The sequence below is a fragment of the Schistocerca nitens genome, chromosome 6, assembly GCF_023898315.1.
Source record: "Schistocerca nitens isolate TAMUIC-IGC-003100 chromosome 6, iqSchNite1.1, whole genome shotgun sequence".
Taxonomy (NCBI): domain Eukaryota; kingdom Metazoa; phylum Arthropoda; class Insecta; order Orthoptera; family Acrididae; genus Schistocerca; species Schistocerca nitens.
In genome coordinates this window covers 466,864,712-466,880,617 of record NC_064619.1, presented here as the reverse complement: position 1 = coordinate 466,880,617, position 15,906 = coordinate 466,864,712, and the positions used below count along the sequence as shown (strand labels likewise).

The following is a 15,906-nucleotide window of genomic DNA, read 5'->3' as shown; positions in this document are numbered from 1 at the left end:
AAAACCTGTTTACATATTTGTCAAATATCACAACAGACAGGTAAAATTATGATTCATTGAAAAAAGATTGAGACTCAGTTTGAAGCAGTGTCTTTTGTAAAGTTACATGCACAACAAATTTTACTTTCAGTAAAGCTTTTGTCACTATACTTTTTCAAATGTATTAGAACATTTTTAAAATAAAAGTGAGCTAATTTGTGTGAGTTACACACACACACACATCTAATCCAAGAAATTCATCATGAAAGGTGTTTTGGTTACAGTTAATTTGTTGTTACTGTGATTCTAAACATTATATAAAGACATGATTACTTCATGCTGCATCATAACATCCCATGAGTCACAACAATAAAATAATAGTGTGTATATTAACAGAAGCATGATATTCCATATCTATACTCTATTTACAAACTTGCTGTCAGTTACATTTAGTTTTATCATTCATCTTATGAGCATTCAATAACAAATCTGTGTACTGAATCCAAACAACATTCATATCATCTAATCCATACATTTCTTGTTTGTATCTAAATTACTTTGTAGATAAAAATACATAATTGACTAATTAATAGCAGAAACTTAGTTTTCCAGTAGCTCATTTCATTCCTAAAATGGAGAAAATGAAAAAGCTGCATGTAATTAAACCTCTCATTCAGTACAATTAGCTAATTCAGATGATAATAATGATAGCATCATCTGGTTATAAAAACCAGACCCTACATATTTAGTGTAAGTTTCTGTTATTAGTGGGCACTTAATGACAGAGTGAATGAGTGAATTTCTAGTTTTTAACTTGCATAAATGATGACACTTGTAATTTGTATAGTGGGCACTTAATGACAGAATGAATGAGTGAATTTCTAGTTTTTAACTTGCATAAATGATGACACTTGTAATTTGTATACTGAATCTTCGTGTACGTCAGTGTATTCAATACCCAGTTGTATTGCACATCATTCACTTTTGAACACTTATGTTTTCCATTCCTTTTTCTTAGGTTGTAAAGCAGCATTACTGCTGTAGCCCAGGTGATGACATTCACATCCATTTATGCAATTTTGGCTGATGCCTTATTGAAAAACATGCCACACCAGTCCATGGCATCACACAGTTTGAGTCATCATGCTACTTTCTGTGGTCTTATTTTAGTGGCATATGGGAACTCAGCTTTACAAATGCTTTTCCTCGTGTCTATCAAATGTCTCTTAAGCAGGATCATTAGTTTCTGGCTCCTTCAGCATCTTTTAAGAAAGCGAAAGACATTTTTGTTGAATTTGTTGCACATGGCTGCTAATAGAAAAGTAAGAAGCAGTAAATCAAGGCAGTGCCAACAGGTGTATATATTCATGTCATGCAGTCTGGGTGACTAGAAAGGAGAATGTCATCACTTGATTCCTGATTTCAATGATTGTAGTATACTGTTTATAGAGCAAAAAACTACCAGTTGCTGTGTTAGTCACACATAATTGTTGCAGCATAAGCCTCAGCAACCATTCGTGGCATATGCAGGCCAACTACCTACATAATTCTTCAGCTTGCTGCTGCAATAAAGCTCAAATAGCATTCTGCATTTTGGCATGAACGAATCACTACATGCTCTGGAACCAAGCAGAATTTCCATAGCCGACTGCATGATGGGATATAATCTCCTTTCATAACATCCCAAGCTGGATTGAGTAAATACACTTCCAACTCAGCCACAGCAGTATTCCATTACTGCTGTGCATTCAGTCACTGCAGTATAAACATACCTGTCGTCAGCTCAATATGTGGCCCATCAGTTACAGTGTCACCAACTGGACAAAGCCACTTGTCTATGAGCCTTCAGCTAGCCCTGATGGTTCCAGGCTTTGAACTGGATTTGCTGAGATGACGCCACCTAGTCGTGCCATCTCCTCACATTCTATCTAGTCTCCTAGGATCCTGTTTTCAAGTCAGGGCATTTGCACATTTGAGGCAGCCGCCTTGGACTGTGTACATTTTATATTAATCCAGTCATAAAGTTCACAGTACCAAGGAGCTGGCCCCAAACTTGTGTCAGCAAGGCCACCATTGTTGCCAGCTGCTGTTATGCTGCCTCTGCATTCTGCTGCCTTAGCATATTAATTAACTGCCTGCTAGCCACAGCCAACTCCTGGACTGTTCTCACTGACCTCTTGTATGAAAGCATCACATAATAAAGAATGTTATTGTTGAGTAAGCATCCTGCAACATTGGTTTCACCAGCTGAAACAATGGTATCAGCATAATGATCAGAGCACAATGTGATAGCTACATTTGGTGTCACAAGAGCCAGTAGGGGGTATAAGGGATCAGTTCTCATCTAGTATGTCAGTATCCATCCTAGACGCTAGTACCAATGACCCAATCTCGCCTCTTTTGAGTAAGGAAAGAGAAAGTGTACTTAGAAAAGCTGTTGACAGCTGATAAGCTGGTATGTTGGTTGCAGGAACAGATTTTGCATTTGGCCAAATTATGTTATGTGGATAATGCAAAAAGGTACAGAACAAATCATGAGGAGCTAAGAAGTGCAAAAATAGTTGAAATTCTGAAAGCAAGCAAAGTACAGTAATAAAGGAGAAAAAAATAGTTCTAAGTATTATAGGGAATGGCTGAATAATGTGTCACAAAAACCAGGGAAGTCCATTGAAAACTTTGGAGACAGGACTCAAAAGGTGAATGTCAATACACACAATTTGACAGAAAACAATGATACTAACAATGTCCTTCTGCAAGAGGCACAAAAGAGGGCACTGGATACATTTCTGTGTCAAGAAAAGTATGGGCAGAGATCTCTAAGAACTCAGCTGAAGCCATAGTGACTGTAATGGCCTTAGAGAAGATAGATCCACTGACTAGGCTTTGGGATAGAAAATGAATTTTCACATGTGTTAAATGTTACAGGTGTGGATGAATGAGCCACATATGTAATGTATACCATGAATCACAGTGTATACATGGGGGCAAACAGGGGAACCAGGTGGGATTGCAGATGAAAGCCTAACAGGGGACATGATACATGGACACAGGATGTTAAACAATTCTGTTAAACAACAATGGCAGCTCAGAGCAGCCACATGGCATTCCTGTGAATATAAACACAGCCAAAATGAGTGCACTGGCAGAATTTTGCTTACATAGCTTAATGTATGAAAGGAAGCACAAGATTTTATTGGACACAGGTAAGTGTCCTCAGGAGGTTTAAAAGAAAGTTAGACCCATTATGATGTAAGTTAAGTGGAGTGGGTGGAAATGTGGTGCATTCCCTGGGCTCAGTAGTGTGGAGATTTTGGATTGAGGCAAAAAGTCACCGGGTTTGTATGAAAATTTGGCCTCATATAGAAAATGGTTGCTGCCTACTGTTAGGGTTAGTTGGTTAGTTTTTTTTTATCATGCTAAAATTGACACTGCTCGGTGCATGGTACAACTTGAAGGGACATTGTTCCATTTGGGGGAAATTGCTGACAGGATCACATTGTTGCAAGGTTCATCCCTAGAGTAAGGGGAACAAATTAGACTGCACACATGGCCACAAAGGATCATTTTGCACAAATATGTACTGTAAGGTCAGGAAAACCACAGTTGATATGTATAGGGAGCAATCTGATGGTAAATGTATTATGTGTAGTGGTGCCACTACAGCAAACTGATGAACTGGATCAAGTATAATGTTTCATATGCAGTAGTGTTCTACACATAAAGGAGTTGACTATATGCAGGTAGTGCCTGTTGGGTGGGACAGATAATTTTAGAGTATGAACATGGAATTGTCCAAGGACTGAAGGTTGCCAGTTTTAAGATTTTGGAGGGAGGTGATTTAGATAGAGCAAATTCAGACCTTAAGCTTAAGCAGGCTGCTAGTTTAGCCGCATTACGGGAGAAGATAGTAGACATGGAAGGAGCAGAGATGATAGTAATGGAGCAGTTATTGTTAGAATATGAGAATCTGCTGAATCATCATGGGTCTTTGCCACCATTTCACCTGCAACCAGTAAGGGAATAATTTAGTAACCAACACTTATGAGATGTATTATCAATGAAAGTGCCAATCCTTGGGGAGTCTTGTGTGACCATCATGAAGAAAAGTGTAGATAGATTGAAGGCATATTGTTTTTGTTGTGATTATTGGTACTTTAACAAGCATACAGTTAAAGCTTCTTCTCCAGTTCCAAATCCACACATCAAAAAAATTTTTGCATCACCATGGTTCCGAGAGTTCCGGGACCTGTACAGAAAATTGGAATGGAGATCAACATAAACATCATTTCCGCCCTTTTCATTGCTCATTAAAACCACACATTGCATGTTGTACCACCAAACAGCAAGACCTTCAGAGGTGGTGGTCCAGATTGCTGTACACACTGGTACCTCTAATACCCCTTAGCACATCCTCTTACATTGATGCATACCTGTATTCATCGTGGCATACTATCCACAAGTTCATCAAGGCACTGTTGGTCCGGAGTGTCCCACTCCTCAATGGCAATTTGGTGTAGATCCCTCTGAGTGATTGGTGGGTCACATCATCCATAAACAGCCCTTTTCAATCTATCTCAGGCATGATCGACAGGGTTCATGTTTGGAGATCATGTTGGCCACTCTAGTCAAGTGATGTCATTATCCTGCAGGATCTCATTCACAAGATGTGCACGATGGGGCTGTGAATTGTCATCCATGAAGATGAATGCCTTGCCAGTCTGCTGCCAATATGGTTGCACTTTCAGTCGGAGGATGGCAGTCACATATCGTACAGCCATTACAGCTCCTTCCATTACCACCAGAGGCGTACGTCGGCCCCACATAATGCCACCCCAAAACAGCAGGGAACATCCACCTTGCTGCACTCACTGGACAGTGTGTCTAAGGCTTTCAGACTGACTGGGTTGCATCCAAACACGTCTCCAACAATTGTCTGGTTGAAGGCATATGCGACACTCAACAGTGAGGAGAACATGATGCCAATCCCGAGCAGTCCATTCGGAATATTGTTGGGCCCATCTGTACCATGCTGCATGGTGGCATGGTTGCGAAGATGGAGCTCACCATGGATGTCAGGAGTGAAGTTGCGCATCATGCAGCCTATGGCACACAGTTTGAATCCTAACACGACATCCTGTGGCTGCACAAAAGGCATTAGTCAACTTGGTGGTGTTGGTGTCAGGGTTCCTCCAAGCCATAATATGTAGGTAGTGGTCATCCACTGTAGTAGTAGCCCTTGGGCGGCCTGAGTGAGGCATGTCATTGACAGTTACTGTCTCTCTGTATCTCCTCCATGTCCGAACAACATGGCTTTGGTTCACTCCGAGACACCTGGACATTTCCCTTGTTGAGAGCCCTTCCTGGCACAAAGTAACAAAGTGGATTCAATTGAACCACGGTATTGACCATCTAGGCATGGTTGAACTACAGACAACACGAGCTGTGTACCTCCTTCCTGGTGGAATGACAGGAACTGATTGGCTGTCGGACCCCCTCCATCTAATAGGCGCTTCTCATGCATGGTTGTTTACATCTTTGGGCAGGTTTAGTGACATCTCTGAACAGTGAAAGGGACTGTGTCTATGATACAATATCCACAGACAACGTCTGTCTTCAAGAGTTCTGGAAACCGGGGTGATGCAAAACGTTTTTTTATATGTCTATAATGGAAAATTTGGATAATCTTGGGCATTGTAGATCTTTTCCTACCATGATTCTGTGGAGCACTTATCATCAGACAGAAATAACAGCATAGCAACAGAAAATCACCCAAAGACAGCATTTACAGTCCCATCAGGACATTATCAATACCAGCATATGCCAATTGGTTTAAAAAAATGCCCTGGTGGCATTTCAGTACCTCTTAGAAGCAGTTTTGGGGAACTGAAACCCAGGCAATTTATGGCACATTTAGATGATGTAACTGTCTTTGGGAAGAACATGGAAGAGCATGTATTGTTGCTAAGGAAAGTCTTTAAGTGATTATGCATGACACACCTAACACTCAGTATAGAAAGTGTCACTTTCCACTGGAAGAAGAACAGTATTTAGGACATGTACTTAGTCTCATTGGAGAGCCCAGGATAATAAAAGCTGTGCACATTGTTTTGGTACAATGTAGAGAAAAAGAGTCACGGTCTTTCTTGGCTCTAACAAATTATCATTGGAAGTATGTACTGAAATCACTCATCTATTGAAGAAAGGACCAAAGTTTCACTGGTCAGCAAAGCACAAAGATGTGCCCATTCGGTTGAACTAACTGTTAATAAAAGGACCAACTGGTGGAAGAAAAGTTGTGAGGGCAGGTTGTGAGTCATGCTTGAATAGCTCAGTCAGCAGAGCACTTTACTGTGTTGGGCAAAGGTCCCAGGTTTGAGTCCTGGCTGCACACAGTTTTAATCCACCAGGAAGTTTCAGATCAGTGCACATGCCACTGCAGAGAGAAGATTCATTCTGAACTGACAATCATGGAAAGAAATTTGTGCTGTAGTGTGACTTGAGCAATCAAGTTAAGACACGATTTGGGTGGGGCAGAGCATACAGTTGCTTATGCCTCACAATGAATGAGCAGAGTGGAAAATAACTACCCTGTGGTGGAGAAAGAAATAATACGTCTTATATATAGAATGATATATTTCTGATGTTATCTTTATGACAGAAAATTTAAAGGCGTAATGGATCATGCATCACTGAAGTGGCTATTGGGTCTGAAAGATTGTTTGAGCCAGTTAACACACTGGGTGGTAAATCTCATTAATTTGATTTTCAGGCAATTCATTGATCTGGCAAATCACATGGAAATACAGATGGGCTGAGTCGGAAAGACTGTGCAATACAACAAGTATGTTTCACCATTGTGGAGTGGCAGAGGTGCAAGCTGCTTACAAAGATTGCAAGCTGTTTGCAATGCAACCTTGATTCTTTGTGCACATTGGTGTGTTATGTAAACAAACAAAAGTTGGGCCTTATACTGCATTACCAGCTGCATTGCAAAATGAAGTTTTAAAGCAGGTGCATGATCATGTGTTAGCAGGGCATAGAGGTTGTAGAACAGCAGAACAATATGTAGAGAAACAATACTGGTAGTGAACATGTAAGCAGGGTGTAGAACAGTATGTAAAGAACTGTGTACCTCGCAAAAAAAAGAAAAAAAAGAAAAAAAAAATAGAGAGAGAGAGCTGAATTTAGTCATTAGTGTATTCTGTTTTCTGAGACTACTGAAGGCCAGCGAACCATTGGATATAACTGGTTTGGAAATCTTAAGTGCTTTTGGGCAGGCACAACATAGAAATGATAGCATTCTGTATCAACAAGATGACACATTGGCATGAGCCATGGTTAGTAATTATTTGTTAAATTTTGGTATCTACTGCAGAGATGTTGATTATAGAACAAGCTATTAACTTCTTGTCACAGCTGATAAAGCAACTTTATCATTTATTATGAATTCCTAAATTAAGAGCATGCTTGTTAAACCTGCAAGCAAATGGCAGAATGGAACAGATTAACCAATGATACGGAAGTGCTGAGTCACTATTTCACCAGTCATTATAATAATTGGGATATGCTGCTACATTACATAGTTGGTGCATACAAATCAAAAATTCATAAGAGTTGGGGTCTATCACCGTACAAGGTTAGTGTATGGATGGAAGCTGCCACACCCATTTCACATTATGAAAACCAGAGTGCAGAAATTTGTGAAAATCTTACAGACAGTGTGGTGCCAAGTGCAAAAAGCAAATATGGAGGAATGACTGAGTCAATGGAATGTCCAAATTCCCTACATACTGTGGAATGTAACAAAATTATGAAAAGGGTAGTTGCTACTCACCATGTAGTGGAGATGCTGAGTCGCAGATACGCACAACAAAAAGACTATTGGAAAGTGAGCTTTTGACCAACAAGACCTTCATTGAAAATAGACAACAACAACAACAACAACACACACACACACACACACACACACACACACACACACACACACACACAAACCCAAACACAAAAAGGTGAGTAGCAACTATCCTTTTCATAATATTGTTTCCTACATACCTCATAGGCTAGTGAGTGATACTGATGAGCCCCGACACCCTAAAGGAAAAAACTAAAAATTTTACGCTAGTTATCAAGGTCTAGAAGACCTTGCTGGGAAATACAAAATTATGATCTCCTTCATGAACAAAAGTCATCCACATTGGGGGCACATTCAATCCTTTCAGATCTACCCGATAGCTTTACCACCATTATCAGTGTTGGTCCCAAAAAAAACGAGGAAGGGATAAAAAAAAGTGGCATGAGAAAGTGAGCAAGACATTCATAGACAGTCTATGCGTACCTTGGTATATGATCAAGAGCTAGGTGACAGAAAAGAGAGAAGCTTAAAGATACTAATAAGAGATGTAAATGCTGTGAAGTACGCCTGTATTCCATGAATTCGAACTTTAGGGAAATATGTACATATTAGAACAAAGGAGACTCTGATAATTGCATTGGATAAGAAGAGCGACATGCTGATGGCAGCAGAAGAGCTGTGCCAAAGCCAGAGGGAACAGATTATGGTATGCCCCTCTGCCAAGCTGTCATTGGGACATGAGAAATGGAGCTATTTCTCAAGAGAACAGACTCAGGAAGATGTTCACTAGACATCCCTACAACCTACCTACATCAGGGCCCTCAGGAGTGCTCAGCAGATGGTTCAGTTGTAGCTACCCCCACCTACTATAAGCAAGGGGAATTGAGCAATCAGAGTTATCGAACAGTAGGATACTGCTAAACAGGAAACGAAGTGAATGATCGTTCCAGCCTACAGTCAATAACAGGGACTACAGCTCTGAACCCAATTTGTCCTCTGCTGAATCTACCCAATAACCCTTTCAAAATAGTGCCAGCAAAGAACCTAATCTACCTGAATAATGCCTTTAATTCCACCATATTTAGCCCCTTCGACAAACTCTTAGCAGGACAGAATGGGCACATCAGTGCAGAAGAGTTGTTCCAAGATATTCAACAATACTGTAGCAGGTGAAATGAAATGAGCATATGGCATCGTTGGCCAGGAGGCCCCATTCGGGGAAGTTCAGCCGCCAAGTGCAAGTCTTATTTCATTTGATGCCACATTGGGAGATTTGTGTGCCAGTGACGGGGATGCAATGATGAAGAGGACAACACAACACCCAGTCCATGAGAGGAGAAAATCTCTAATCCTGCTGGGAATCGAAACCAGGTCCACTTTCATGGGAGGCAAGCATGGAACCACCCAGCTAAGCAGGTGAACACTGCAGCAGGTACCAGAACTGACTCATGGTAATGGGAATTTGGTCCTCAGCAACTTTCTCAGTCATGATTGTCCCTTGTACAACCTATTTCTATGATTGGCAGAGAGCCATTAACCCACCCAATCTCACAGTCCATGATCGTCCCTTGTACAGCTTATGACTATCATTGCAGAGAGACATTAAACCAACCAGTCTCCCTTCCATTGCCTATCAGCCTGATGAATCAAGTGTACACTTTGAACAAAGTGATGAAATATCAGTGGTGTACCAGTCACAATAAACCGTATGATGGAGTGTTTCGGGAAAGAGAATAGAAAATTAGTAAAGTGTAAGTAATGGTGGAACAGAAATGCACCATATAAGCAGGGGATAATAAATTTAGACACATTATTTTAGTAGTTCACAAGTTCAACAGCAGCCCACAACTCAGAGGACTGAATTCTCCAAGGCGGGAGGAAATGTGGCATCAGCCTCAGGCAGTCCATTGTAACCAGCCAAGGGGTGTGCAGGCCAGCAACCTACATAACTCCAAAGCTGGAGGCTGCACAACACTGCTGTAGCATTCTGCAATGAAGCATTCCATCATGAGCAGTGGATTAGACTGTTGCATGCTGTAGCAGCAGTTCCACAGCTAGCTATGTGACGAGATTCTGCTCTCACCATAAAACACCCAGCTGGAGTGAATATAAATACTCCCACAAATACTCTTCTCGTATTTGCCACCAGATCATATTGTGTAAATCCTACAATATTTCATTGACACAACTGCTTTACATCTTCAGGTGGTGGTAGATGCTTTTCTAACAGCTACAAGAAGCGACTGATGATAATCACATGACGGTATCAAAATTTATCGGACAATGAGTGGGCAATACAAGTGCACAGAAAGATGCTCAGGGTTGGCAGAAAGCAGCACTCACAGTACTCCCTGCCAGGAGCTGCGGAAAGGCCTTCCATGCATGTGCTGTGGACAAAGACTGTGCTGTCGGACACTCCTGTGATTAAAAGCTGAATTAAACCTCAGCAATGCACTGCATCAAACCATGAATCAGAAGTTCTTCTGTTTTAATTTAATGGCAGCCAGTGCTGGATTCTAGGCAGCAGTGTATGCCATATGGATATGTATGGTCTCCTAAAGAACACAGTCCCAGAAAGACGATGCTGAGGACAAAACTTCTGTCTTCCCATAAAACATGTGATGCCCTGTGTCTAGGCAATGCACCATTACTGCTGATTATCAGGTTGCCCAAGGTGTGTATGACAATGGTGTTCAACACAATGTTTGGAATGTCTGCCCAGTATAAGATTTCCCACAATGGATTGGGATCTTATACACACAACATTTCCTAAGGCCAAGATCATCTTTGACTGAACAAATAAATTCCTCGATTTTGCTGGTGGTGAAAAAACACACTTGATGTCATGTCTCTTGAGGATGCTTTCTATTCTTGATGACATGCCACCAGAATAGAGCAAGAATGCTGTTGCAGTGAGTGCTTCTGCATCTTCATTTACATCCCTGCTCTGAATTTGCATAGAATGGAAGGCAATATTAGATTTTAAAACAACAGATCAGAAATAAAAAATGGAAAACATGTATAGCTTACACAGACCGATTAACTCAGAGTTACATAAAGAACTCTACAAGTAGTACAAACATAAGTACCACAAAGAAGTCAGGAGATTAAAATCAGACAGAATCAGCCAACAGATATGAGGTTCAGATAACATTTCATAGACAAAATCAGAAACAATGAAACACAAACTAAAATTAATAATGAACAATTAACTGTGAGTAATGAAGATATCTCTGATTCTCTTCTAGTCAGCAATATTTTTAATAATTAATTCATAGATACTGTCAAAAATGATGTCTCTATGAAACATGATATACAGCACTAATTTGAGTCCTGTAACAAACACAACTGCAGTACACTACCCACAGTAAGGCCGGTATTACACTATCAAATTTATTTGTCAAATATCTTTGTCAAAAATCTTAGTCAAAGATATTTGATGGTGTAATAGGGAACTTTGTCAAATGTCGTCCAATATTTGATCAAATCTAGGGCCTCGCTGTAGATTTGATCAAAGAAGTCACTTGTCTTCTGTTCACTGCAGTGTGACATGTTACCACATGCAGCACTAGCATCGCTGCAATGTTCTGTCATCTGCAGTGTTTTTATAAACATTGCCGGTAAATACAATTGGTGTGTGCCGACAACTACAAAATTAATAGAGATGTATGAAGCTGATGAGGCGCTTTACAATGTGAGGCACCCTGAATACAAAAATAGATTAAGAAGATTGGAGACCTGACCTAACCTAACCTAACCTAACCTAACCTAACCCTCTCCTGTAGCAAGGAATCGGAGTGTTACAGTGAGCCTGTCTTATGTAGATGTAGCAGTTTTTAAGTAAATATTGTGCTTTGTGATATGAGGATACACTTCACTGAGCACATACAGAAATGTATGCTCATCCATTCTTAAGTAATTGATGTACGACTTGACGTCCTCCACTATAAGCTCATGTAACAAGTTTTGTTGAATGCTTATATCGTGTCATCGTAAAACCCATGGCTTCACCCAGGTATGTTTCCTTTTTTTCCCCTGCTTCTCTTCCACATGTGCACATAGTGCAATTGTGGCACATGCAACTGCTGCAGTTAATAACAAGTTGTTGTTGTCAGCCATCTTGAACTTTGACGAAAAATATGATGACAGTGTAATACCCCTTCTAGCGCTATGTCAAAGATCTTTGTCAAATATATTTGACAGAATATTTGATCACATCTTTGATCAAATCTTTGACAAATAAATTTGATAGTATAATACCGGCCTAAGCACATATGACATTCTTCACTTACTGATAACCTCAGAAACAAAAAATGAGCAGGATTAGATGAAATTTCTCTATATCTATTGAAGAAATGCAAACATGAACTAATGAAACCACTAGTTCATCTAATAAACAGTGTTCTTGAAGATGGTGTGTTCCCTGATAAATTGAAACTTTCTGTAGTGAAACCAATACACAAAAGGGGGGAAACAAAGCATGTACAGAACTACAGACTCATTGCCCTAATCTCAACTTTCACCAAACTGATAGAGAAAATAATATTTTAAAAAAATCTTGGAATATTATAACAATGCTGACACATTAAGTGATTTCCAGCATGGTTTCAGAGGAGGTCGAAGTATCACATTACCAGCAGTACGATTTGTCCATAATGTACTTGAAAAAATAAATGAAAAATCCCAAACAGCAGGAGTATTCCTGGAACTCTCAAGGGCTTTTGATAGAGTACATCATGACATGCTCTTATAAAAAATTGTGAAGAGTGGTGTCATTGAAAAACTCATGCAATTGCTAGAAACATATTTAAAGGATAGACAACAGTGCATGGAGATTATGTACTCTAATAGAGAAATACTGGAGAGGAGAAGGTCAAGTATAAGAACTATACATTTTAGTGTTTCTCAGGGCTCCATTTTAGGTCCAGTCTTATTCATATGCTATGTAAATGATGTCCCAAGTTCTCCTGACAATAAGTAATTGATCACTATGTATGCAGACAATACATCTTGTGTCTGGTTTGCAGACAATGAGCTCAGCCTAGTTGAAGAGATACATAACTTGATTGAAAAGGCAAGAGCTCACTTTGAAAGAGAGAACTTAAAATTAAACATAAAAAAAACTAACCCAGTGTTCCAAACAGACAAAATACTGCAATTGATGAAATTCAACCAAAAACCTGTACATATTGTAAATTCTTGGGTTTATGCATAGATGAGCAACTTTCATGGAAGCAGCAAGCTGATTATGTCTGTAAAAAAATAACATGCAGTCTATAGGTATTAAGAAGATTATCTCCATATCTTAATTCTGAAACCCTAAGGACTGTATATTATGGACTAGTGTATTCTTTCTTGTCGTATGGATTAGCACTGTGGGATGGGACATGCCAAACTAACATGAAAAGAGTTTTCATACTGCAGAGCAAGCCTTGAGGATCATAGCAAAAGTAAAACGAGGAACTTCTTACAAACCCCTATTCATTAGACACAATATTCTCACAGTTTATGCCATGTATATACTAGAAACTATAATGTTAGCAAAAATAGACACTAAGATCACAAAAAGAAACATGGATATTTACAACTATGAAACAAGGCATATGGTTAACAGAAGATTAACTTTAACAGCAAAAAGCCCCTACGTCAAAGGAGCTGTTTTTAATAACTTGTTACCAAATGAAGTTAAGATATTGACAGAGGATACTTTTAAAAAGCAAGTCAAGCAGTGGCTTATCCAAAAATTCCCTTATAACTTGAATTTATCATGAATTACAATGTAATAAGAAACAAAGTAAACTAAAAAACTGTTATTGTAAAAGCTTTATACTTAGTTGAAAATGCACGTGCATGTAAAATTACATGTTACAACCAATAAATTGAATTGAATTGAATTGAAATGGTATGTCTATCACAATAACAATTCTGTTGGAACACTGTTCTTAGATGATGCAGTTCACCAGATAGACTATAGGCATCTGAGACCACATGTGCCTATGTACCAAAGAATATAAGACACTACTGCACTGTGCAGGATGATGACCGCTTGTGGCCAGCAAATACAATTCTGTGTGAGTTGGTTTGCAGTAGACACTATGTCCCAGTGTACCATCAGCTTTTCATAAAACCATGACATGCAGGAATGGTAAAGATTCCACCTTTCTCCACTTCCATGGTGAACTGTATATTCATATGGAGCGAGTTAAAATGCTGGGGATACATAGGTAATATCCCTATTCCATGGAGCCATACCACAAATGTATTGTCTACATACCATCAGAAGCAGGGACACTGGACACTTGCTGACAGCAGTGCATTTTCCTCAAAGTCTTCCATAAAATACTGTGGGGTTTGCACTATATGATCCAGTGACAAACCTGAGAACTGTATTTGCAACAGCTCCATCAGGAAAGCCTGAAAAGTCACATCTAATTACTCACATTTCAGATGGATGTAGCACTTCCATTGGTAGGCTGCATTCAGCCAGCACAGTCCCTGAGTCAATCATCAATCAAACGCATGCCCTAGCAGCTACAACCTGTCATCAACTGGTCTATGAGCTATCAGCTGGCCCTGAAGGATCTGCCGATGTGAGCCACCCAGCCAGTCTCCGAGAGTTCAAATCAGGGCATCTGCACACCAATGCCAGCTGCCTTGGGCCATGGGCAGTTTACACCTGCCCAGCCATCTAAGCTATCTACACTGTGGACCTCTCACCACACGTGTCTCAAAAAGGACATTGTCATCACCAGCCACTAATCTGCTGCACAGCATACCCACTCATTGATCATTAGCTGCAGCTGGCTCCAAGACCACAGTCATTAACTCCTGTACGGAAACACTGAGTAATAAAGATGTGGTTGTTGAGAAAGGATTCTTGATTTCACACTTGCTTCAGTCCTGGAAGATCCCATCCCATAGTTCCCCACACATGCCATTTGGAGACAGGCATGGCCACCCTGCAAAAATGATGTCAGCAGAGTGGTCATGGGACAACTTGACCACAACACCCCAGTGTCCTACATCAGAGGAATGGGGGTACCAAGGGTTCCCATTTCCAAGTGGTTCAATCAGTATAAGTCAAACAACAACTGATATGAACGAACTGAAAGAAGAAGAGGGAAAAGAAGGCTAGACAATTATCAAAACCATAAAAAATGAGTAAAAGGTGAAGTACAACACACATTTACTTTTATATTAGCATATTAGAATATTAAAGCAGAATATCCTCACCACAGGTAATGACCAGAATCACTGTTGAGGATATATGTGCAGGCCAAAAACAGCAGCATACAAAGCCGTTTAACCATCTACCTTTTACAAAGTATTTCCTCAGTCACAAAGAAACCAGTTTCTCTTACAAATTCTTCTACACTGAGTGACTCCTCTCCTCTAGATTCAGAAATATGTTCTTGAATCTTTCCATAGCTACACAAATTTCTCATATTTCATTACATAAAAGTGCAATAGTTTACCTGATTACAATACATTGGTTTCGACCAAATTTTGCCATGTCAGTATAGCTACTGTCACCAATAGCAAATATATGGGGTGGCTTATCACCCACTTTCTGTCCCTTGTACTCCTTGACATAATCTCCTGTGTATATAGGTAGTGGCTGGTATGGGTTGACTGCCACAAGAATTGATCCAGTGTATGTCTGAAAAACAGAAAATTTCATCTGTTTCAGCAACAACAGAGAAAATAAACAATCCATATGCATCACTCTATGAAGCACAAAAACTTGGAAAGCAAGATGAATGTGGGAGACAGAAAAACCAGCTACAAGTTAACGTTGCTTTTTATTCTTTTCTGCAAATCAGAGGGAATCTTTACTGAATGATTAAAAAGTACAGCATTCCCACGTGCTCATCCTTTAGCCTCTACTATGAGCCTTCATTGGTGGCAAGTTAGTGACAACACCTTGATCTGTTTATTCACATAAAAGCTAAAGGAAAATGTCAGCCTAAAAACTATGAGAAATCCTACTGGTATGGATATATTTAAACAAAATATGAATAAATACAGGGTGGTTCTGAATGAGGAGGGAAACAACAAATGTCTCAGTTAATTAA

General features: G+C 39.8%; 1 protein-coding gene across 1 annotated transcript in view; it reads right to left on the bottom strand.

Moving 5' to 3' along the window:
* Positions 1-15,906, bottom strand: part of LOC126262482 (myosin-VIIa-like) — a 390,655-nt gene that overhangs the window by 334,422 nt on the left and 40,327 nt on the right. Inside the window, exon 4 of the mRNA XM_049959145.1 lies at positions 15,307-15,491. Coding sequence (XP_049815102.1) covers positions 15,307-15,491 — 185 coding nt within the window. The remainder of the gene's footprint in view (positions 1-15,306; positions 15,492-15,906) is intronic.